The 23,073-nt window shown below is 44.3% G+C and overlaps 1 protein-coding gene across 1 annotated transcript in view; it reads left to right on the forward strand.

The window, feature by feature from the left end:
* Positions 1-23,073, forward strand: part of LOC311131073 (adenylate cyclase type 1-like) — a gene marked incomplete at both ends in the record, with an annotated part of 60,222 nt that overhangs the window by 28,140 nt on the left and 9,009 nt on the right. Inside the window, 5 exons of the mRNA XM_084163889.1 lie at positions 3,706-3,833; positions 8,533-8,691; positions 9,312-9,453; positions 11,053-11,208; positions 13,390-13,619. Coding sequence (XP_084020015.1) covers positions 3,706-3,833; positions 8,533-8,691; positions 9,312-9,453; positions 11,053-11,208; positions 13,390-13,619 — 815 coding nt within the window. The remainder of the gene's footprint in view (positions 1-3,705; positions 3,834-8,532; positions 8,692-9,311; positions 9,454-11,052; positions 11,209-13,389; positions 13,620-23,073) is intronic.

Raw genomic sequence — 23,073 nt, forward strand, 5'->3', positions numbered from 1 at the left:
TGTGAGATGCCTAAGACAACGCTACAGGGAGACAGGACGGACAGCTGATCGTCCTCGCTGTGGCAGACCATGTGTAACAACACCTGCACAGGATCGGTACATCCGAACATCACACCTGCGGGACAGGTACAGGATGGCAACAACAACTGCCTGAGTTACACCAGGAACGCACAATCCCTCCATCAGTGCTCAGAATGTCCGCAAGAGGCTGGACTGAGGGCTTGTAGGCCTGTTGTAAGGCAGGTCCTAACCAGACATCACCGGCAACAACGTCGCCTTTGGGCACAAACCCACCGTCGCTGGACCACACAGGACTGGCAAACAGTGCTCTTCACTGACGAGTTGCGGTATTGTCTCACCAGGGGTGATGGTCGGATTCGCATTTATCGTCGAAGGAATGAGCGTTACACCGAGGCCTGTACGCTGGAGCGGGATCGATTTGGAGGTGGAGGGTCCGTCATGATCTGGGGCGGTGTATCACAGTATCATCGGACTGAGCTTGTTATCATTGCAGGCAATCTCAACGCTGTGCGTTACAGGGAAGACATCCTCCTCCCTCATGTGGTACCCTTCCTGCAGGCTCATCCTGACATGACCCTCCAGCATGACAATGCCACCAGCCATACTGCTCGTTCTGTGCGTGATTTCCTGCAAGACAGGAATGTCAGTGTTCTGCCATGGCCAGCAAAGAGCCCGGATCTCAATCCCATTGAGCACGTCTGGGACCTTTTGTATCAGAGGGTGAGGGCTAGGGCCATTCCCCCCAGAAATGTCTGGGAACTTGCAGGTGCCTTGGTGGAAGAGTGGGGTAACATCTCACAGCAAGAACTGGCAAATCTGGTGCAGTCCATGAGGAGGAGATGCACTGCAGTACTTAATGCAGCTGGTGGCCACACCAGATACTGACTGTTACTTTTGATTTTGACCCCCCCCCCCCTTTGTTCAGGGACACATTATAAAATTTATGTTAGTCACATGTCTGTGGAACTTGTTCAGTTTATGTCTCAGTTGTTGAATCTTGTTATGTTCATACAAATATTTACACATGAAAAGTTTGCTGAAAATAAACGCAGTTGACAGTGAGAGGACATTTCTTTTTTTGCTGAGTTTAGCTGTCTGGGTTCAGGTCTTGACGGGCAAAAAGGTTTCTACACTTTTCTGACAGTTCTTGAGTCATATTATCTTGGTGTTTTATAATTGCGGGTAATCTGTAAAAATATTTGTTTCCTGTTGTCTTTCCAAGTACTGCACACAAATTGAGTCATGGTGATGAATCTTTGTATTTGTATTTCTCAGGCTGCAGAGCTGGACGCTCAATGATGGAAACACTCAGCTACTCGGTTTGTTGTTTTTGACAAAAAATAACCAATCTAAGTTAGATTATTAACACTGTACTGGTTATTGCACGGATTCCTTAACGCGGTTAGCTATCAACAGCTAGGACTGTTATTTCTTGTCCCGGAATCCCGCTTAACAGACAGCCTGCTTGACAGCTCTAGCTCTAGCTAAGCTGCTAGCCATCAAACTAATGAAGATAGCTGAGAGGATTTTCCCGATCTTGGAATGTCTTTTCTCATGGAGGCCTCCCCATTCAGAGGAGGAGGCGAACGCTTCCTGCGTTGTAGGAGTTATGTTTACTATGCTCTTTTCCGGGACACTGTGGACCGACCGGATTTTCAATGCAAAAACTGCCTACTTGCGGAGGACTACAGGACCGAGCTGTCTCAGCCTTGCACGATTTGCTGGGGAAACCACGTCCGTCTATCTTCTCCTCCTTCTACACCTCAGGCTGGACGTCTTTCCGATATGGGGAGAGTATCACCGCCCTGTCACCACTCTTTGACTGACTTGCCAGTGCTTCACAGGGACCTCTCACTGAAGAAATCTCCCCCTCCTGTGGAAAATGGAACAGGACTGACGCCTCTAGAGGACCTAGCGGATGCCACAGTCTCAGCAATGGAACCACGTCACCAGCTGTAAGCCTAATGGAAGGCAGCGGTCAATGATGAACAGGGCTTCCTTGGCTTTGGGAAGCCCAATCCAGACATCAAACAGCTTTGCCCTCCTACCTCGGGTTCAGATCTTCAGAGCTTCCCCCTCATCGGACTGTGAGGGTGTCTGAGACTCCGGCTCCTTCATCAGCGACAATGGATTCTATGGCTGGCTCGGGTCCATTGGGCCCCACCTCCCATCCGTTCTTGAGGGGTCTTCTAAACTACTCGAGGCGAAAGAATGGCCGGACCTCCTCATCCATTTCACCAGCTGTCATCATTGGCAGCTCTATGGTGAGAAACATCTCAGTTCCTGGGGCACAAACCCTGTGCTATCTTGGAGCACGAGTACAGGACATTACAATGCCGCTTGCTACCGTTCTACGACAGCTGCCGGGGGCTGACGCTGTCGTAGTCCATGTGGGGTCAAACGACTCGGAACTGCTGAAAATTGTGAGCTGCTAGCGGTCATGTTCGCCCTGGGGGAGTGGAGGCATTGGCTAGAGGGGGCCGCCCATCCATTCGTCGTATGGACTGACCATAAGAACTTAGCCTACATTCAGGGGGCCAAGAGGCTCAACTCGCGCTAGGCCAGGTGGGCGTTGTTCTTCACCAGGTTCCGGTTCACGATCTCATACCGTCCGTGGACCTGGTGGAGAGGGACGACCCCATTGTCCCCAACGCCCTGATTGCTGCCCCAGGTTTGTGGGGAATCGATAGGCTGGTCAGAGCAGTGCTACGGCGGGAGCCCGTTCCGGGCGGAGGTCCATCGGGGAGGATGTACATACCCAAGGCGGCGCGCTTGCGACTGCTTCAGTGGGCGAATACGTCCAACCTGACCAGCCATCCGGAGGGCGCCAGGACATTGGAGTTCCTGCGTAGGAGGTTCTGGTGGCCATCAGCTGAGGTGGATACGCGTGCCTTCGTGGCTGCTTGCACAGTTACAGGAGGGGGTCGCAGTTCCGGAGCGACCCACTAGGTGTCATCCTCCGACAACCTTAGGCACCTCCTTACTCACAGTCTGGACTAATCATCATCCTATTGGTGTCACCTGTGTCTACCTGTTCACCTATGTATTTATGCCCTCACTTCCCTGTGTTCCCTTGCTCAGTTTTCTCTGCTAGTTTCTCTATGCTCAGCAGCACTAATCAGTGTCTGATCGGAGAAGTATGTACAGGTACTCGAGAAGTGTTCTCCCTGTTTCTTTATTAGGAAGACTTATCATGGAAGCCCTGTTACAGGTTTATCATGGAAGCCCCGTAACAGGTTTATCATGGAAGCCCCGTTTCAGGTTTATCATGGAAGCCCCATAACAGGTTTATCATGGAAGACCCGTAACAGGTTTATCATGGAAGCCCCTTTACAGGTTTATCATGGAAGCCCTGTTACAGGTTTATCATGGAAGCCCTGTTACAGGTTTATCATGGAAGCCCTGTTACAGGTTTATCATGGAAGCCCTGTTACAGGTTTTGACTGAGAAGGACCCTTTTTTTATCATCATTATTTGCAATTATGAAAATTCCTGTCTCTCTTCCTCCCCATTTCTTCACCTCTCCATTGCCCTCTGTTTCTCTTCCTCTATCTCTCCCCTCTCTTATCTCTTCCCTCCCTCTTCCCCCCCTCTCTCTCCCCCCTCTCCTCCTCTCTCCTCTACCCCGCTCTTCTCTCCCTCTCCCGCTCCCGCTCCTCCCCCTCCTCCCCCCTCTCTCTCCAGGAGAACCACTGTAGGCGTATAAAGATCCTGGGGGACTGTTACTACTGTGTGTCAGGTCTGACCCAACCCAAGGCAGACCATGCACACTGCTGTGTAGAGATGGGCCTGGACATGATCGACACTATCACGTGAGTCTGCACTGACCACACACACACACACACACACGCACACACATAAGCGCACACTCAGAGAGACTGTGTGTCACGGTGTTGATCCCATCCTCCAGAACGAGAAGCAGAGCATTTCTGCTGTTGTGTTGTTTTCCTCTCTTTCTGTTGAGTGGATGGATGTCACTGCTGGAGCTCATTATCACCCAGGACAGGTGCTGCCATACACACTCCTCTCTCCTCCCTCGCTCATACACACTCCTCTCTCCTCCCTCGCTCATACACACTCCTCTCTCCTCCCTCGCTCATACACACTCCTCTCTCCTCCCTCGCTCATACACACTCCTCTCTCCTCCCTCGCTCATACACACTCCTCTCTCCTCCCTCGCTCATACACACTCCTCTCTCCTCCCTCGCTCATACACACTCCTCTCTCCTCCCTCGCTCATACTCCTCTCTCCTCCCTCGCTCATACACACTCCTCTCTCCTCCCTCGCTCATACACACTCCTCTCCCCCTTCTCTTTCCTTTCTCTCTCTATTCCATATGGTCCTCTCTTTCTCTCTCTCCTTGAATTATCCCCCTCTCTCCCTCTAGATTCCCCCTCTCTCCCTCTAGATTCCCCCTCTCTCCCTCTAGATTCCCCCTCTCTCCCTCTAGATTCCCCCTCTCTCCCTCTAGATATACTTATGTGGAGGAAAGAAGAGACTGTGGTGGAAATAGTCCCACTTGATTTACATTTACATTTTAGTAATTTAGCAGACGCTCTTATCCAGAGCGACTTACAGTTAGTGAGTGCATACGTTGTTTTATTTTTTATATCTCCTCAAAGCCATACCACTAAGACAGGGACTGCACACATGCACACACAGACACACACACACACACTCACTCACACACACACACACACACACACACACACACACACACACACACACACACACACACACACACACACACACACACACACACACACACACACACACACACACATGGGGTTATAGATAATTGTTTATTATTTAAACAAAGCCATGGAATCAATAATCCCCCTTCCTTCTCTCAGAAGCAGACAGGTATCAGCTCTACACTCTTAGAATTAGTGGTGACTCGAGGAACCCTGGAGATTCTCAAGGAACCATTGCCATTGGTCAATTGTTCATATTTGCACCTTTGGTTAGTTGAGGGGTTATTGGAGGAACCTCTAACGTTTCAATGTAGCAAAGGATTTCTGGAGGAACCTCAGACTAGAGACGTGGCTTATTAGGGGCATGGCTTAAAGATACATATTTTTTGGCAATCCGTTAGAGTAAATGGCATTGGTGTTCATCTGTTCTGTTTTTTATTGTTGTTTATTTAACCTTTATTTAACCAGGCTAGTCAATAAGAACAAATAATAATTTGCAATGAAGGCTTGGTTAGAGGCAAAAGGCTTCCGGCTGGGGCTGGGATGAAAAACCCACAAAACAATGTAAGACAAAATGGACAACACAGACAGAAGACACTGACAACAGCACAAATCCAACAGCAAACAAACAGTGGATGTGTGTGGTGTGTGTGAAGTAAAACAACATGCTTCCTTACATGTTGTCCTCTGTAGCTCAGCTGGTAGAGCACGGCGCTTGTAACGCCAGGGTAGTGGGTTCGATCCCCGGGACCACCCATACACAAAAAAAAAAAAATGTATGCACGCATGACTGTAAGTCGCTTTGGATAAAAGCGTCTGCTAAATGGCATATAATAAGGCAATGCAAGCTAGTGGCTAGAAACAACCTGTTCATCTATTTGTCCTTTGAACTCCTTTTTTCAGGTTGGCTTGGAGGGAATTCCAAGACTAGGGGGCTGAAATAACCTTTTTCCATGCTCGGTTCTAATTTTCGGGACCCTTTGCATAAAACAAGATTGAGACTGTTGTATTGTCATCACATGTTAAGGTTGAACACTGACAGTTTTCCTCAAGAGTCTATGCAAATCCAAAAGTTGGAATAGTTACCACTTTATTAATTAATGTAATTAGCAATGTTAATATTATTATTATATTAGAATTTGTAGTGATGGGACAATTTATACCGGAGCGCCGATGCTCCGATGCAGTTTTCAAAGCACTACTGATTCGACCATAGACATTAAAACCAGTTGATAGTGATAGCGCTGACGTCATCCACGTATTCCAATAGAAAGCTCCTTATGGCTCATGAAGCCGGAAGTATTTGGATTTGAAGCGCCAAGGATCATGGTGAAAGTAGCCGTAATTAGCAAATGATCATGGTCAATGTAATCGTTTTCATCCTGCCTGAGAGAGTCAACCAGGAGCCTCCTCGTAGCCTGCCGGCCCGTGATTGGTCTGTGTCAGCATGTGGTCCTGTGTGATGACAAATGTAGTAGTCAGAATGGATCACTATTTAATTAAATATCTCGATTTGTAGTGAACTTTAAAATAATTCAACTTTATCATAATAAACACATTTTAGAGCCTAAAACGACAGTCTAAAAATCAGTACTTTATATAGGCTTTCTATGGCAGATCAGGGCTTTTGGCACCGCTATGTTGCTACGCAGTAGCCGACCAGCAGAGCTTGTGACTTCACACTCCAGACCGGACACTGGGGGCCTGGATTCGACACAACGTAACGATGCTTGTATCGAAGAAACAATACTACGTGATGATGACGTTAAAAGCTTTGAACGTCACACTACAAATCTGTCAAATGTCGGAACTTGGAAGTAAGAGCGACGACCCCTGCTGGAAGCGTTTTGTTTTTATCTAGATATTTCACCTTCTTAGCAGGTGGAAAGATAGCTCAGGGCATAGAGCCACACGGCAGAGTTATCTATTCTGAAATCTTAGCAGAGTTTTTTATTTCTCAAACAGTGATTGTAAATGAAACAGCTTTAGTAGTTGTAATAGATAATTTTCAAATTATGGATCCACATTTTTTTGTTAATATGTAAAAGTGAGTTAAAAAAAGTTTAATTCGGGGCCTCCCGAGTGGCGCAGCGGTCTAAGGCACTACAGTGCTTGAGGTGTCACTACAGATCCGGGTTCGATCCTGGGCTGTGTTGCAGCCGGCCGTGACCGGGAGACCCATGAGGCGATGCACATTTGGGTTAGGGGAGAGTTTGGCCAGCTGGGATGTCCTTGACCCATCGCGCTGTAGCGACTCCTGTGGCGGGCCGGATGCATGCACGCTGACACGGTCGGCAGTTGTACAGTGTTTCCTCCGACAAATTGGTGAGGCTGGCTTCTGGGTTAAGCAAGCAGTGCGGCTTGGAAGGGTCGTGTTTCGGAGGACGCATGGCTCTCTGCAGCGATGGGACAAGACTGTAACTACCAATTGGATATCACGAAAAAGGGATAAAAAAAAAAAAATTCTTTGAAACTAGGTTTCTTTTTTTACTAGGTTGCTCCTTTCAAAGCATAGACAGATAGCTTCAAAGTAACATTACCATGCGATCAATGACTTCCGAAGCTTCATTCGATCACATGCTTTTTCTAACTGTGTGGTGCAAAATGGAAGATCCCGCTGATTTCGCCCCAGCACAGGTGCTTTCTTCAATGCAAAGTTGCTTTCTTCGATGCAAAGCTGCTTTCAAACACCGACCTCTACTGGACAACTTATTTACCAATTTATTTAGATTTGTTTCAGTTTATAGTACCTGAATAGTAGTTCAGCAGGTAGGGATGGGGATTTGGGATCAGACACCAGCATAGGCACAAGATCAGATACTGGCTATGGTTGAAAATGTATTTTCTGTGAAACCACACTATCTTCCCATTGTTGTTCAAATACTTTGTTTTATTTAGTGTAGCCTATGATACTCTTTTGTCTTCAGCATCCTAAATAATATCACGGATGCACAGTTTTATTAAAAATTGTGAACCTGGAGGCAAAAAGGGTAAGTAGAATATATATGTTTTGCGAACCCCACATTCTAACTAAAATTTGTTTATCTGTCCATTGCGCCACAAAGTTTTGATGGATGGGAAAACAAGTCTATATAAACGTCAAACATGCAGATATTTTTTCCTGACCAGCAGATGCCACTAATGTGCACTCTGTTAATCGCTCCAAATAATTCACCATTTTTCGGCACAACTTGGCGAAAGCCCCAAAGGGTTCAGAAAGCCTTGGTTTCCCATCACTATGTAATATGTAATATGCATAAATATTAAAGGATTTTTTTTTTTTTTTGCGTTGTACAAACTTAGCATGATGAACAGGAATGACATTTACCAAAAAGTGTGTCCAAAAAGAACTATCTGAAAGCCACGCCTCCAAATAAGCCACACCGCCAATCTTCTGATAGACTGCTACCTCTACAATATATTATTAAAAACGTTCAACATTTAACCCCTCCCATCACAATAAGGTTCTGGTTTAAGCTTTTACACAGGGGTGACTTGAAGACCCTTTTCAGAAGGGTTCCTCGAATACCCTTTTCAGAGGGGTTCCTCGAGGAACCTTTTGAACTGTAAAGGTTCCACTGGTTATGCAATTTTTAGAACCCCAAAAGGTTATTCCAGTCACCTTTACTTCTAAGAGTGCATACTCAGGGCCGTACCCATTGTTAAAGTAAAGGGCAAAAAGCAAACCGCTTGTTAGTTTAAGATATTGAAGTGAAAAAAATGGATTCTGATTATATAAAGCGATCTACAACATTGCTTTAGACTAGAAGCAGGCTGTAAATTTCACGAGGAAGATGTGCTTCTATCTCTTCCTAGGTCTGTGGTGGAGGCTACGGAGGTGGATCTGAACATGCGTGTGGGTCTGCACACGGGCCGGGTACTCTGTGGGGTTCTGGGACTCCGGAAGTGGCAGTATGATGTCTGGTCCAATGATGTCACTCTGGCCAACGTGATGGAGGCAGGAGGACTGCCTGGGTACGTATGACTACTGGAAACCATGTCTGTCCTAAATGGTGCCCTATTCCCTACATACAGTAGTGCACTACTTTTGACCAGAGCCCATAGGGAGCCCATGAAGAGCCCATATATAGGGAGTAAGGTGTCATTTGAGAAACACCACATATTGATGACATGGACAGTTTTGTCAAGCTCTTTTGTGAGAGAATTGTCTCGCTATTGAAAGAAAGCCTTGTATCTCCAAAACTGAAACTTCAAAAGCTATTTTACTATTTACGAACATACAATCACAAAACTACAGAAGCTATTTTTAATACATTTCATTGGTCCTAGAGCTGTGAAATGTTGAGTGTACAAAAAGGGGAGTGCTTTCAATTCGATACAATTCAAGTAAACAATAACCAACTAATGAGAAGAGATAGCAGGGTAGGGATCCATTTTATTCCAATCCCAGTGAGCTCAGTAGATGAACTGAAATGTAATTAATGATTTAGAAACCTGGAAGAGATGAAAAACAGTTTCTGATTCTCCTTTAATTAATTACATATCCATAATTACTCCCTTTCTCTCTCTCTCTCTCTCCACTTTCCCTGTATACCCCTTCCTTTTCCCTCTCTCCTCTCACTCTCCTCTCTCAGTAAGGTCCACATAACCAGGACTACTCTAGAGTGTTTGAATGGAGACTATGAGGTGGAGCCTGGCTTTGGTCATGATAGACACGCCTTCCTACAGAAACACAACATCGAGACCTTCTTCATAATACCCTCCCATAGGCGCAAGGTACACAACAACACACACAAACACACACACACACACACACAGTCCAAAAACCTTATATACACAAACACACAACCACAACAATCTTAAATTGTACCCTTCCACAGACTTAAGGTACACAGTGACTCATACTGTTTTCATCCTAAATGGCACCTTAATCCCTTTATAGTGCACCAGGGTCCATATCCTGGTTCCGCCACTTGCACTAGTCCAACATCTCCTGTGCTCTACCCAGAACCTAATGCAGTGGCTGGCCACCCCTCATGTGTGATTTGGTTCTGGGTTGCCCAGATTAGTCAACTTCAACTTCATTTGCACCATTCTGTGTAATCTACTCTAGACAGCAGAGGATTCACCTCCGGAGTTCACGCATGATGATTCCACTAAATGATTTATCCTATGAGGTGGTCCACAGAGTGTTAGGCTGTGGGTCAGTGTCTTCCAGTCCCAGTAATGCTCCATACATGTGAATCATACATGTGAATCATACATGTGAATCATACATGTTGAATCATACTTTCACGCTGCTCTCAGTTCAAATGTCTGTTTTTAGTTGTGGTACCTGAAACACTTAATAACCACAACAGGTCTAAAGTATCTTCTAGAGCAGGCAGACACACACACAGACAGGCATACACACACACACAAGTTTATAGGAGTGGGTGAAATCGTTATAGTCCTCACTAAGATAGGTTTGACACACACACACACACACACACACACTTATTTTCTTCCTCATAGTCTTGATGTCCTCTCACATAACAATGCCAGTTAATAGACTCTATCACATAACACTGCCAGTTAATAGACTCTATCACATAACACTGCCAGTTAATAGACTCTATCACATAACACTGCCAGTTAATAGATTCTATCGCATAACACTACCAGTTAATAGACTCTATCACATAACACTGCCAGTTAATAGACTCTATCACATAACACTGCCAGTTAATAGACTCTATCACATAACACTGCCAGTTAATAGACTCTATCGCATAACACTGCCAGTTAATAGACTCTATCACATAACACTACCAGTTAATAGACTCTATCACATAACACTGCCAGTTAATAGACTCTATCACATAACACTGCCAGTTAATAGACTCTATCGCATAACACTGCCAGTTAATAGACTCTATCACATAACACTACCAGTTAATAGACTCTATCACATAACACTGCCAGTTAATAGACTCTATCACATAACACTGCCAGTTAATAGACTCTATCACATAACACTGCCAGTTAATAGACTCTATCACATAACACTGCCAGTTAATAGACTCTATCACATAACACTGCCAGTTAATAGACTCTATCACATAACACTGCCATTTAATAGACTCTATCACATAACACTACCAGTTAATAGACCCTATAACATAACACTACCAGTTAATAGACTATTTTATAGTTTCCATTATAAAGGCTGAAGTTGATCTTTCTCTGGTACTTAAACTCCTCTCTCTCCCCCTGCTTTCCCCCTCTCCCCTCTCTCCCTTCCCTTCTCTCTCCCCCTGCTCCATCTATTCCCTCTCTCCCCCACCTCCCCTCCCTCCCCCACCCCCTTTCCCTCTCTCTCCCTTCTCTCTTCAGATCTTCCCAGGGTTGATCCTGTCGGATATCAAGCCAGCCAAGAAGATGAAGTTTAAGACAGTGTGCTACCTGCTGGTTCAGCTCATGCACTGTAGGAAGATGTTCAAGGCGGAGATCCCCTTCTCTAACGTCATGACCTGCGACGACGACGACAAGGTGTGTGTCTGTTGCTGTTAATGTGTTGGTGTGTGTGTATTCATATTTCTGGGAAATAATATGGCTGAGTGCTAAAAACCTTTTAACAGGTTTTTATGTCCAGCGGTGAAATCCTGCTCGGTTTCCTAATCCTGAACGCACACACGCACACACACTCACACACACGCACACGCACACACACAAACACACTAACACACTAATCTGGATCACTCCTATAAACCTCCCTGTGCCCACACACTCTCATTCACGGAGTCAGTTACAGAAACTTGGTTAAAACCAAGGCAACAGATATCATTGCTAACTCTAATGCCAAAACAAACTTCTACATTATAGGGTGGGTGGGTGTTGAAAACTGTGACTCAGTGATGACTCAGTGTGTTATGATTGGTGGTGTGTGTGGAGGCATCATTTCTCTGTCAGGAATAGCCCTGTAACTGTGTAATCCTCTAATAACTGTCAGGGCTTTGTCTAGCCACGTTATGATGACACCACACTGCTAGCATTATGACACCCAATAGTATTACATTGCAGAGTTCACTGCTAATGCTAGCATTATGACACCCAACAGTATTACATTGCAGAGCTCAATGCTAATACTAGCATTATGACACCCAATAGTATTTCATTGCAGAGTTCACTGCTAATGCTAGCATTATGACACCCAATAGTATTTCATTGTAGAGCTCACTGCTAATGCTAGCATTATGACACCCAATAGTATTACATTGCAGAGCTCACTGCTAATGCTAGCATTATGACACCCAATAGTATTACATTGCAGAGCTCACTGCTAATGCTAGCATTATGACACCCAATAGTATTACATTGCAGAGCTCACTGCTAATGCTAGCATTATGACACCCAATAGTATTACATTGTAGAGCTCACTGCTAATGCTAGCATTATGACACCCAATAATATTACATTATACAGCGGGTGGGTCTAATCCTGGACGCTGATTGGTGAAAACCACATTCCAGCCGGTGTCTATTCCACAAGGTACCACCGGCTAAAGCTATGACGTTGAAATGCCTATTGACTCGGTTCCATCTCACTGCGCAATCCACCGTCTCATCAGACCAGCCTGGCAATTTATAAACTTTATCTCCGCTGTAAAAAGCATCTAGACATTATCTCCCATTTCTTTTAGACTAGCAATTGATTTTCAATAGTGGAGATTTGTATAACACTTGCGGTCTGTCTCTCTGAACATTGTTTCAATATTTAAATTCGATCTTCAGCTGTCCCATAGTAATTAACGTGTAGGGGTTGGGAGTCGGGACGAGACAGACAGGCAGACAGCTTTTCTCAGCCAGTCAAAATCATAAATCAGCGTCATTTTTATGGACATATACATAGAAATGTCAATAGAAAATAGGTAAAACGAAAATAAATGCAGCTAGTTTGCAGTCTTTCCAGCTTCAGTTTTAAGTGTTAGCTGTGTTGTTGGCTAGCTCCTCTGAACAACAGTGTCCTGACGAGAGAGCACATTTTCTATGCCAGGTGATATGCCAGTACATCACTGGGGCCAATCTTCCTGCCATCCAGGACCTCTATACCAGGCGGTGTCAGAGGAAGGCCCTAAAAATTGTCAAAGACTCCAGCTACCGCACGGCAAGTGGTGCCGGAGCGTCAAGTCTAGGTCCAAAAGGCTTCTTAACAGCTTCTACCCCCAAGCCATAAGACTCCTGAACAGCTAATCAAATGGCTACCCGGATTATTTGCATTGTTCCCCCCCACCCCCTCTTTTACGCTGCTGCTATTCTCTGTTTATTATCTCTGCATGTACAGTACCAGTAAAAAGTATGGACACACCTACTCATTCAAGGGTTTTTCTTTATTTTAACTATTTTTTACATTGTAGAATAATAGTGAAGACATCAAAACTATGAAATAACACATATGGAATCATGTAGTAACCAAAACAATGTTAAACAAATCAAAATATATTTTATATTTCAGATTCTTCTTCTTCCTTTGCCTTGATGACAGCTTTGCACACTTCTTCCGATAACTATATAAGCTGTAGGACCTATAAGAACTTATATAAGCTTGGAATGACCATTTGTATGAAGGTGGAATGGCCACTTCCAGGTTCTCCTGTGGTTAGAGTTCAAGTCCTTGTGACTCTGATGCTGTCCTAATATTAACACCTTGTCCCCTGTCCCGTGTCCCTGACAGAGGCGTGCGTTGCGGACGGCATCGGAGAAGGTGCGTAGCCGGACGTCGTTCTCGGGTGCCGTGCAGCACCCGCCTGGTACACGGGTCAACCGCTACATCGGCCGGCTAATCGAGGCTCGTCAGACAGACTCACAGACCACTGACCTCAACTTCATCACACTCACCTACAGGAACACAGACAGGGAGCGCAGGGTATGTAGAGTACACACACACACATACACACACACACAGTAAAAATCTGTCTTCTCACTGTCTTTCTTTCTCAGTGAGGGGGTGGCAAAGAAGGGGAATGCTTCGTGACTCCCTTTATCTTCTCTCTCTTTCTCTCTCTTTCTCTCTCTCTCTCTTTCTCCCTCCTCTCTCTTACTCTTTATTTTTCTCTTCCCCTCTCCTCTCTCTCTCTCTCTCTCTCTCCTCTCTCTCTCCCTCGCTCATCTCTCTCTCGCTCATCTCTCTCTCTCTTGCTCTCTCTCTCGCTCTCTCTCTCTCCTCTCTCTCTCCCCCCTTCCCCTCCTCTCTCTCTCTCTCTCCTCTCTCTCTCCCTCACTCTCTCTCTCCTCTCTCTCTCCTTCTCCCCCTTCCCCTCTCCTCTCTCTCTCTCCTCTCTCTCTCTCTCGCTCATCTCTCTCTCTCGCTCTCTCTCTCGCTCTCTCTCTCTCTCTCTCTCGCTCTCTCTCTCTCCTCTCACTCTCTCCCCCCTTCCCCTCTCCCCTCTCTCTCTCTCTCTCTCCCCCCTTCCGCTCTCCTCTCTCTCTCTCTCTCTCTCTCTCTCTCTCTCTCTCTCTCTCTCTCTCTTCTCTCTCTCCCCCTTCCCCTCTCCTCTCTGTCTCTCTCTCTCTCTCCCCCTTCCCCTCTCCTCTCTCTCTCTCTCTCTCTCTCTCTTCTTTCTCTCTCCCCCTTCCCCTCTCCTCTCTGTCTCTCTCTCTCCCCCTTCCCTCCCCTCTCTCTCTCGCTTCTCTCTCTCTCCCCCTTCCCCTCTCCTCTCTGTCTCTCTCTCTCTCCCCCCTTCCCCTCTCTCTCTCTCTCTCTCTCTCTCTCTCTCTCTCTCTCTCTCTCTCTCTCTCTCTCTCTCTCTCTCTCTCTCTCTCTCTCTCTCTTTCTCTCTCTCCCCCTTCCCCTCTCTCTCTCTCTCTGTCTCTCTATGTCTCTCTCCCCCTCTTCCCCTCTCCTCTCTCTCCCCCCTTCCCCTCTCCTCTCTCTCTCCCCCCTCCCCCTCTCTCTCTTTCTCCCCCCCTCCCCCTCTCTCTCTCTCCCCCTCTTCCCCTCTCCTCTCTCTCTCCCCCTCTTCCCCTCTCTCCTCCCCCCCCCTTCCCCTCTCCTCTCTCTCTCCCACGCCTGTCATCTTTGGTTGTGGAGTTTAAAGTGATCCACCCACACTCTCAGGAGGGGGTACTGCTAATGATTTGGGAGCCTCTGAGCCACATGCGCCCGCTGGATGACTTTCTCCTTTGTGTGCGTGGGAGTCTGACACAAAGACGCAGAGAACAGAAGAACTGCATGTGTGTGTGTATGTGTGTGTATGTGTGTGTGTGTGTGTGTGTGTGCCTGCGTGCATTGCATGTGTGCTTGTGTGAGTGCGTGTGTGTGTGCATGTGCGTGTGTGCAGGGTTGGGTAGGTTACTTTCTAAATGTAATCTGTTACAGTTACTAGTTACAGTGGGGAAAAAAAGTATTTAGTCAGCCACCAATTGTGCAAGTTCTTCCACTTAAAAAGATGAGAGAGGCCTGTAATTTTCATCATAGGTACACGTCAACTATGACAGACCAAATGAGAAGAAAAAATATCCAGAAAATCACATTGTAGGATTTTTTATGAATTTATTTGCAAATTATGGTGGAAAATAAGTATTTGGTCAATAACAAAAGTTTCTCAATACTTTGTTATATACCCTTTGTTGGCAATGACACAGGTCAAACGTTTTCTGTAAGTCTTCACAAGGTTTTCACACACTGTTGCAGGTATTTTGGCCCATTCCTCCATGCAGATCTCCTCTAGAGCAGTGATGTTTTGGGGCTGTCGCTGGGCAACACAGACTTTCAACTCCCTCCAAAGATTTTCTATGGGGTTGAGATCTGGAGACTGGCTAGGCCACTCCAGGACCTTGAAATGCTTCTTACGAAGCCACTCCTTCGTTGCCCGGGCGGTGTGTTTGGGATCATTGTCATGCTGAAAGACCCAGCCACGTTTCATCTTCAATGCCCTTGCTGATGGAAGGAGGTTTTCACTCAAAATCTCACGATACATGGCCCCATTCATTCTTTCCTTTACACGGATCAGTCGTCCTGGTCCCTTTGCAGAAAAACAGCCCCAAAGCATGATGTTTCCACCCCCATGCTTCACAGTAGGTATGGTGTTCTTTGGATGCAACTCAGCATTCTTTGTCCTCCAAACACGACGAGTTGAGTTTTTACCAAAAAGTTATATTTTGGTTTCATCTGACCATATGACATTCTCCAAATCCTCTTCTGGATCATCCAAATGCACTCTAGCAAACTTCAGACGGGCCTGGACATGTACTGGCTTAAGCAGGGGGACACGTCTGGCACTGCAGGATTTGAGTCCCTGGCGGCGTAGTGTGTTACTGATGGTAGGCTTTGTTACTTTGGTCCCAGCTCTCTGCAGGTCATTCACTAGGTCCCCCCGTGTGGTTCTGGGATTTTTGCTCACCGTTCTTGTGATCATTTTGACCCCACGGGGTGAGATCTTGCGTGGAGCCCCAGATCGAGGGAGATTATCAGTGGTCTTGTATGTCTTCCATTTCCTAATAATTGCTCCCACAGTTGATTTCTTCAAACCAAGCTGCTTACCTATTGCAGATTCAGTCTTCCCAGCCTGGTGCAGGTCTACAATTTTGTTTCTGGTGTCCTTTGACAGCTCTTTGGTCTTGGCCATAGTGGAGTTTGGAGTGTGACTGTTTGAGGTTGTGGACAGGTGTCTTTTATACTGATAACAAGTTCAAACAGGTGCCATTAATACAGGTAACGAGTGGAGGACAGAGGAGCCTCTTAAAGAAGAAGTTACAGGTTTGTGAGAGCCAGAAATCTTGCTTGTTTGTAGGTGACCAAATACTTATTTTCCACCATAATTTGCAAATAAATTCATTAAAAATCCTACAATGTGATTTTCTGGATTTATTTTTCTCATTTTGTCTGTCATAGTTGACGTGTACCTATGATGAAAATTACAGGCCTCTCTCATCTTTTTAAGTGGGAGAACTTGCACAATTGGTGGCTGACTAAATACTTTTTCCCCCACTGTACCTGTCCAAAATTGTAATCAGTAACTTAACTTTTGGATTACCCAAACTCAGAAATGTAATCGGATTAGTTTAAGTTACTTTTTAATTACTTTCCCATTAAGAGGCATTAGAAGAAGACAAAGATAATCTATTAAACACATTTGCTGTGTCACCATAGTGGTCTCTGACTTGTGGTCAGACTCGCTCAGGTGGAACAAACTTAAACTTGCGTATTTTTTCATTGCTGAATTGAATGTCATTGATAAAAGAGAAAGGTGTCGTAATGTATTTTTTCACAAAAATCCTTTCTAAAAGTAATTCAAGAAGTAATCATCTAGGGGTCATCTAGTTTTTCAAAGTATCTAATCTGATTACAATATTTTTGCTGGTAATACACTAAAAACAAATGGTTCTATATGGTGCCAAATAAGGGTTATTCGTCTTGTAACCATAGCGGAACCATTTTAGGTGCTATATGAAACCTTTTCTTGAAGGTTCTGTAAAGAACCATGCTCATAAGGTTCTAAATGGACCCTGTATGGTGCTATACAGAACACTTTCTTAAGGTTCTATAAAGAACCATTAAAAAACGGTTCTATATAGCACCAAAAAACGGTTCCGCTATGGTGACAACACTTTTTGGGGCTACAGTGCCTTCAGAAAGTATTCACACCCCTTTTTCCACATTTTGTTTTGTTACAAAGTGGGTTTAAAATGGATTTAATTGTACGTTTTTGTCAATGATCTACACAAAATACTCTAATGTCAAAGTGGAAGAAAAATGCAAAAAAATAAATCACATTTATGGAAAATTAAACACTAATATTTCTTGAACTGCATTGTTGGTTAAGGGCTCGTAAGTAAGCATTTCTGTTTTATTCTGCGCATGTGACAAATACAATTTTATTTTATTTTATTAGATAAGTATTGAACCCCCTCAGTCAATACATGTTAGAATCACCTTTGGCAGCGATTACAGCTGTGAGTCTTTCTGGGTAAGTCTCTAAGAGCTTTGCACACCTGGATTGTACAATATTTGCTATACAGACATTTTCAAGTCTTGCCATAGATTTTCAAGACGATTTAAGTCAAAACTGTTACTAGGCCACTCAGGAACATTCAATGTCATCTTGGTAAGCAACTCCAGTGTATGTTTGGCCTTGTGTTTTAGGTAATTGTCCTGCTGAACAGTGAATTTGTCTCCCAGTGTCTGTTGGAAAGCAGACTGAACCAGGTTTTCCTCTAGGATTTTGCCTGCGCTTAGCTCTATACCGTTTTTATTTATTTAAACAAACTCCCTAGTCCTTGCCGATGACAAACACACCCATAACATGATGCAGCCACCACCATGCTTGAAAATATGAAGCGTGGTACTCAGTGATGTGTTGTGCTGGATTTGCCCCAAACATAATGCTTTGTATTCAGGACAAAAAGTTACTTTCTTATTACTTTAGTGTCTTATTGCAAACAGGATGCATGTTTTGGAATATTTTTTATCCTGTACAGGCTTCCTTCTTTTCACTGTCATGTATGTTAGTATTGTGGTGTAACTGCAATGTTTTTGAGCCGTCCTAAGTTATCTTCTATCACAGCCATTAAACTCTGTAACTGTTTTAAAATAATCATTCCTTCCTCTCCGGCAACTGAGTTAGGAAGAGCGCCTGTGTCTTTGTAGTGACTGGGTGTATTGATACACCATCCAAAGTGTAATTAATAACTTCACCATGCTCAAAGGGATATTCCATGTCTGCTTTTTTTTTTAAAACAATCTACCAATAGGTGCCCTTCTTTGCGAACCATTGTAAAACCTCCCTGGTCTTTGTGGTTGAATCTGTGCTTGAAATTCACTGCTCGACTGAGTGACCTTACAGATAATTGTATGTGTGGGGTACAGAAATGGGTTAGTCATTTAAAAATCATGTTAAACACTATTCTTGCACACAGAGTGAGTCCATGCAGCTTATTATGTGACTTGTTAAGCATGTTTTTACTCCTGAACTTATTTAGGCTTGCAATAACAAAAGGGTTGAATACTTATTGACTCAAGACATTTCAGCTTTTCATTCTTTATTATTTTGTAAACATTTCTAAAAACATAATTCTACTTTGACATTATGGGATATTGTGCGTAGATCAGTGACACAAAATCTACATTTTATCCATTTTGAATTAAAACAAAATGTGGAAAAAGTCAAGCGGTGTGAATAGTTTCTGAACAATTTTTTATGGTTCTTTATAGAACCTTTATGGAGAATGGTTCTATAAAGAATCTTTCTCAATTTCAAATATTCTTTGTAGAACCATACAGGGTTTATATTCTGGTTTAATAGCCATATTATATGGTTGAAACTCCATAGGTTTTATTATTGTGTTTATTAACAAGTTGAATCAGGTGTGCTATTTCTGGAATGGATGAGGGTCTTTGAGCAGAGAATTGGGAACTACTGACTTAGTCAAATGTTCTCAATTAACACAAGGCCATAGTCATATATAACATGTATTAGCATAACACAACAGATTAGATAAACTGGAATGACACTTTCACTCATGGTTGCACAAAAAGAGCTGTGCGCAAACCACGCCCCAAAATATTCTGAAGAGCCGCCGCCCCTACATTTTAATTAATTCATCACTAAAGGAAATAACAATTTTTTGAATTGCAAAGAACCATTGAAGGGCTCAAAGGGGTCTTTGGGTCAGTATGGTTCCACATAGACTGACTGTCCTTTGGCTACAGTGTTTACATAATTGTTACATTTGTTTAACTACAACTCATATTTTGCCCCATTCTCTCTCTCTGTCTCTCTGTCTCTCTCTATCTCTCTGTGTGTGTGTAGATGACCTGACATTTCAAAGATAAATCTCCACTCTGGAAGGGGTGAAAAACAGTTTCAGATGCTCCTTCCTTTCATTAATTACATGTCAATAATCACTACTCTCTCTCTTCACCCCTCTTTTTCTATCTATCTCTCTCTCTCTCCCCTCCCCCCTCTCTCTCATTTCTCACTCTCTGGATCACTATCTCTCTCCCTCTCTATCTCTAGTATAACCTGGAGTATGATGGTAATTTCATCAGCGCAGTGATATGATACCACAGTACGTACGTACACACACACACACACACACGCGCGCACACACACACACACACACACACACACACACACACACACACACACACACACACACACACACACACACACACACACACACACACACACACACACACACACACACACACACACACACACACACACACACACACACACACACACACACACACACACACACACACACACACACACACACCAGATCCAATTTAGTATTGGATGTTTGTCCAGGTACCCAGGACATTGGGAGATGCCTTCAATACTGGCCACTAGGAGCAATGGTGAGCATTATTACCATCAAGTTGGCTCTGTTGTTGCACAGTATACCAAAACTTCGGTACTTTTTCAATACTAGAACTTGAAAACCGATTCTGTACTAGAGTTTTGTTGCTTTCGGTACTTGTCCCATGTCATGTACAGTGAGGGAAAAAAATATTAGATCCCCTGCTGATTTTGTACGTTTGCCCACTGACAAAGACATGATCAGTCTATAATTTTAATGGTAGGTTTATTTGAACAGTGAGAGACAGAAAAACAAAACAAAAATCCAGAAAAACACAGGTCAAAAATGTTATAAATTGATTTGCATTTTAATGAGGGAAATAAGTATTTGACCCCTCTTCAAAACATGACTTAGTACTTGGTGGCAAAACCCTTGTTGGCAATCACAGAGGTCAGACGTTTCTTGTAGTTGGCCACCAGGTTTGCACACATCTCAGGAGGGATTTTGTTCCACTCCTCTTTGCAGATCTTCTCCAAGTCATTAAGGTTTCAAGGCTGACATTTAGCAACTCGAACCTTCAGCTCCCTCCACAGATGTTCTATGGGATTAAGGTCTGGAGACTGGCTAGGCCACTCCAGGACCTTAATGTGCTTATTCTTGAGCCACTCCTTTGTTGCCTTGGCCGTGTGTTTTGGGTCATTGTCATGCTGGAATACCCACCCACGACCCATTTTCAATGCCCTGGCTGAGGGAAGGAAGTTCTCACCCAAGATTTGACGGTACATGGCCCCGTCCATCGTCCTTTTGATGCGGTGAAGTTGTCCTGTCCCCTTAGCAGAAAAACACCCCCAAAGCATAATGTTTCCACCTCCATGTTTGACGGTGGGGATGGTGTTCTTGGGGTCATAGGCAGCATTCCTCCTCCTCCAAACACGGCGAGTTGAGTTGATGCCAAAGAGCTCGATTTTGGTCTCATCTGACCACAACACTTTCACCCAGTTCTCCTCTGAATCATTCAGATGTTCATTGGCAAACTTCAGACGGGCCTGTATATGTGCTTTCTTGAGCAGGGGGACCTTGCGGGTGCTGCAGGATTTCAGTCCTTCACGGCGTAGTGTGTTACCAATTGTTTTCTTAGTGACTATGGTCCCAGCTGCCTTGAGATCATTGACAAGATCCTCCCGTGTAGTTCTGGGCTGATTCCTCACCGTTCTCATGATCATTGCAACTCCACGAGGTGAGATCTTGCATGGAGCCCCAGGCTGAGGGAGATTTACAGTTATTTTGTGTTCCATTTGAGAATAATCGCACCAACTGTTGTCACCTTCTCACCAAGCTGCTTGGCGATGGTCTTGTAGCCCATTCCAGCCTTGTGTAGGTCTACAATCTTGTCCCTGACATCCTTGGAGAGCTCTTTGGTCTTGGCCATGGTGGAGAGTTTGGAATCTGATTGATTGCTTCTGTGGACAGGTGTCTTTTATACGGGTAACAAGCTGAGATTAGGAGCACTCCCTTTAAGAGTGTGCTCCTAATCTCAGCTCGTTACCTGTATAAAAGACACCTGGGAGCCAGAAATCTTTCTGATTGAGAGGGGGTCAAATACTTATTTCCCTCATTAAAATGCAAATCAATTTATAACATTTTTGACATTAGTTTTTCTGGATTTTTTTGTTGTTATTCTGTCTCTCACTGTTCAAATAAAACTACTATTAAAATTATAGACTGATAATTTCTTTGTCAGTGGGCAAACGTACAAAATCAGCAGGGGATCAAATACTTTTTTCCCCTCACTGTACCAATTGAGAGGATCGAGTCTGTCTAGAAATTTGTCTGAATCTTCTCAAGGGGGCAGTAGCCAGTCAGTCTGTGCTTGCGCATGCAGGTGACACGGCGCAAGCCACTTTTGAAAAGCAAGCGAGAGGAGAGAGAAAATGCCGACAGTATGGCTTCTTCTAACAAAAACATCATACCTCCACGCCCGCAGCTTGTTGGCAAAACTGGCTGCAGATGCAAACTATGGGAATACTTTGATTACAGAGCAGATGATGAGGGACAGCCCACCAAAACAACTAAGCAAAAACAACTAAGCAAAAGGTGTTACAAAGCAGTGCAGTGCAAGGGAGGTTTAGTTCCAAAATGACCAAAAACTGTTTTACACATGACATTTGCATTGTAACGTTATTTTATTAGCAACTCAATTTGAATTATTTTTAAGTGACAATAACATGAACAATTATTCAGCATGACATTCATGTGAGCGTAAAAATATGATTACAACCCAAAAGTAATGGGAAATGCACTCACATATCTATGACAGCAATATACACTAAGTGTACAAAACATTAAGAACTTCCATGCTCTTTCCATGACATAGACTGACCAGGTGAAACCAGGTGAAAGCTATGATCCCTTATTGATGTAACTTGTTAAATCCTTGAGCCTTGAGACAATTGAGACATGGATTGTCTATGTGTGCCATTCAGAGGGTGAATGGGCAAGACAAAATACACTGCTCAAAAAAATTAAGGGAACACTAAAATAACACATCCTAGATCTGAATGAATGAAATATTCTTATTAAATACTTTTTTCTTTACATAGTTGAATGTGCTGACAACAAAATCACACAAAATGTTTCAATGGAAATCAAATTTATCAACCCATGGAGGTCTGGATTTGGAGTCACCCTCAAAATTAAAGTGGAAAACCACACTACAGGCTGATCCAACTTTGATGTAATGTCCTTAAAACAAGTCAAAATGAGGCTCACGTCCTGCACGGTGTTGGGCTGTAAGCACAACCCCCACCTGTGGACGTCGGGCCCTCATACCACCCTCATGGAGTCTGTTTCTGACCGTTTGAGCAGACACATGCACATTTGTGGCCTGCTGGAGGTCATTTTGCAGGGCTCTGGCAGTGCTCCTCCTGCTCCTCCTTGCACAAAGGCGGAGGTAGCAGTCCTGTTGCTGGGTTGTTGCCCTCCTACGGCCTCCTCCACGTCTCCTGATGTACTGGCCTGTCTCCTGGTAGCGCCTCCATGCTCTGGACACTACGCTGACAGACACAGCAAACCTTCTTGCCACAGCTCGCATTGATGTGCCATCCTGGATGAGCTG

Source organism: Coregonus lavaretus (genome assembly GCF_964263955.1).
Source record: "Coregonus lavaretus genome assembly, chromosome: 6".
NCBI lineage: Eukaryota > Metazoa > Chordata > Actinopteri > Salmoniformes > Salmonidae > Coregonus > Coregonus lavaretus.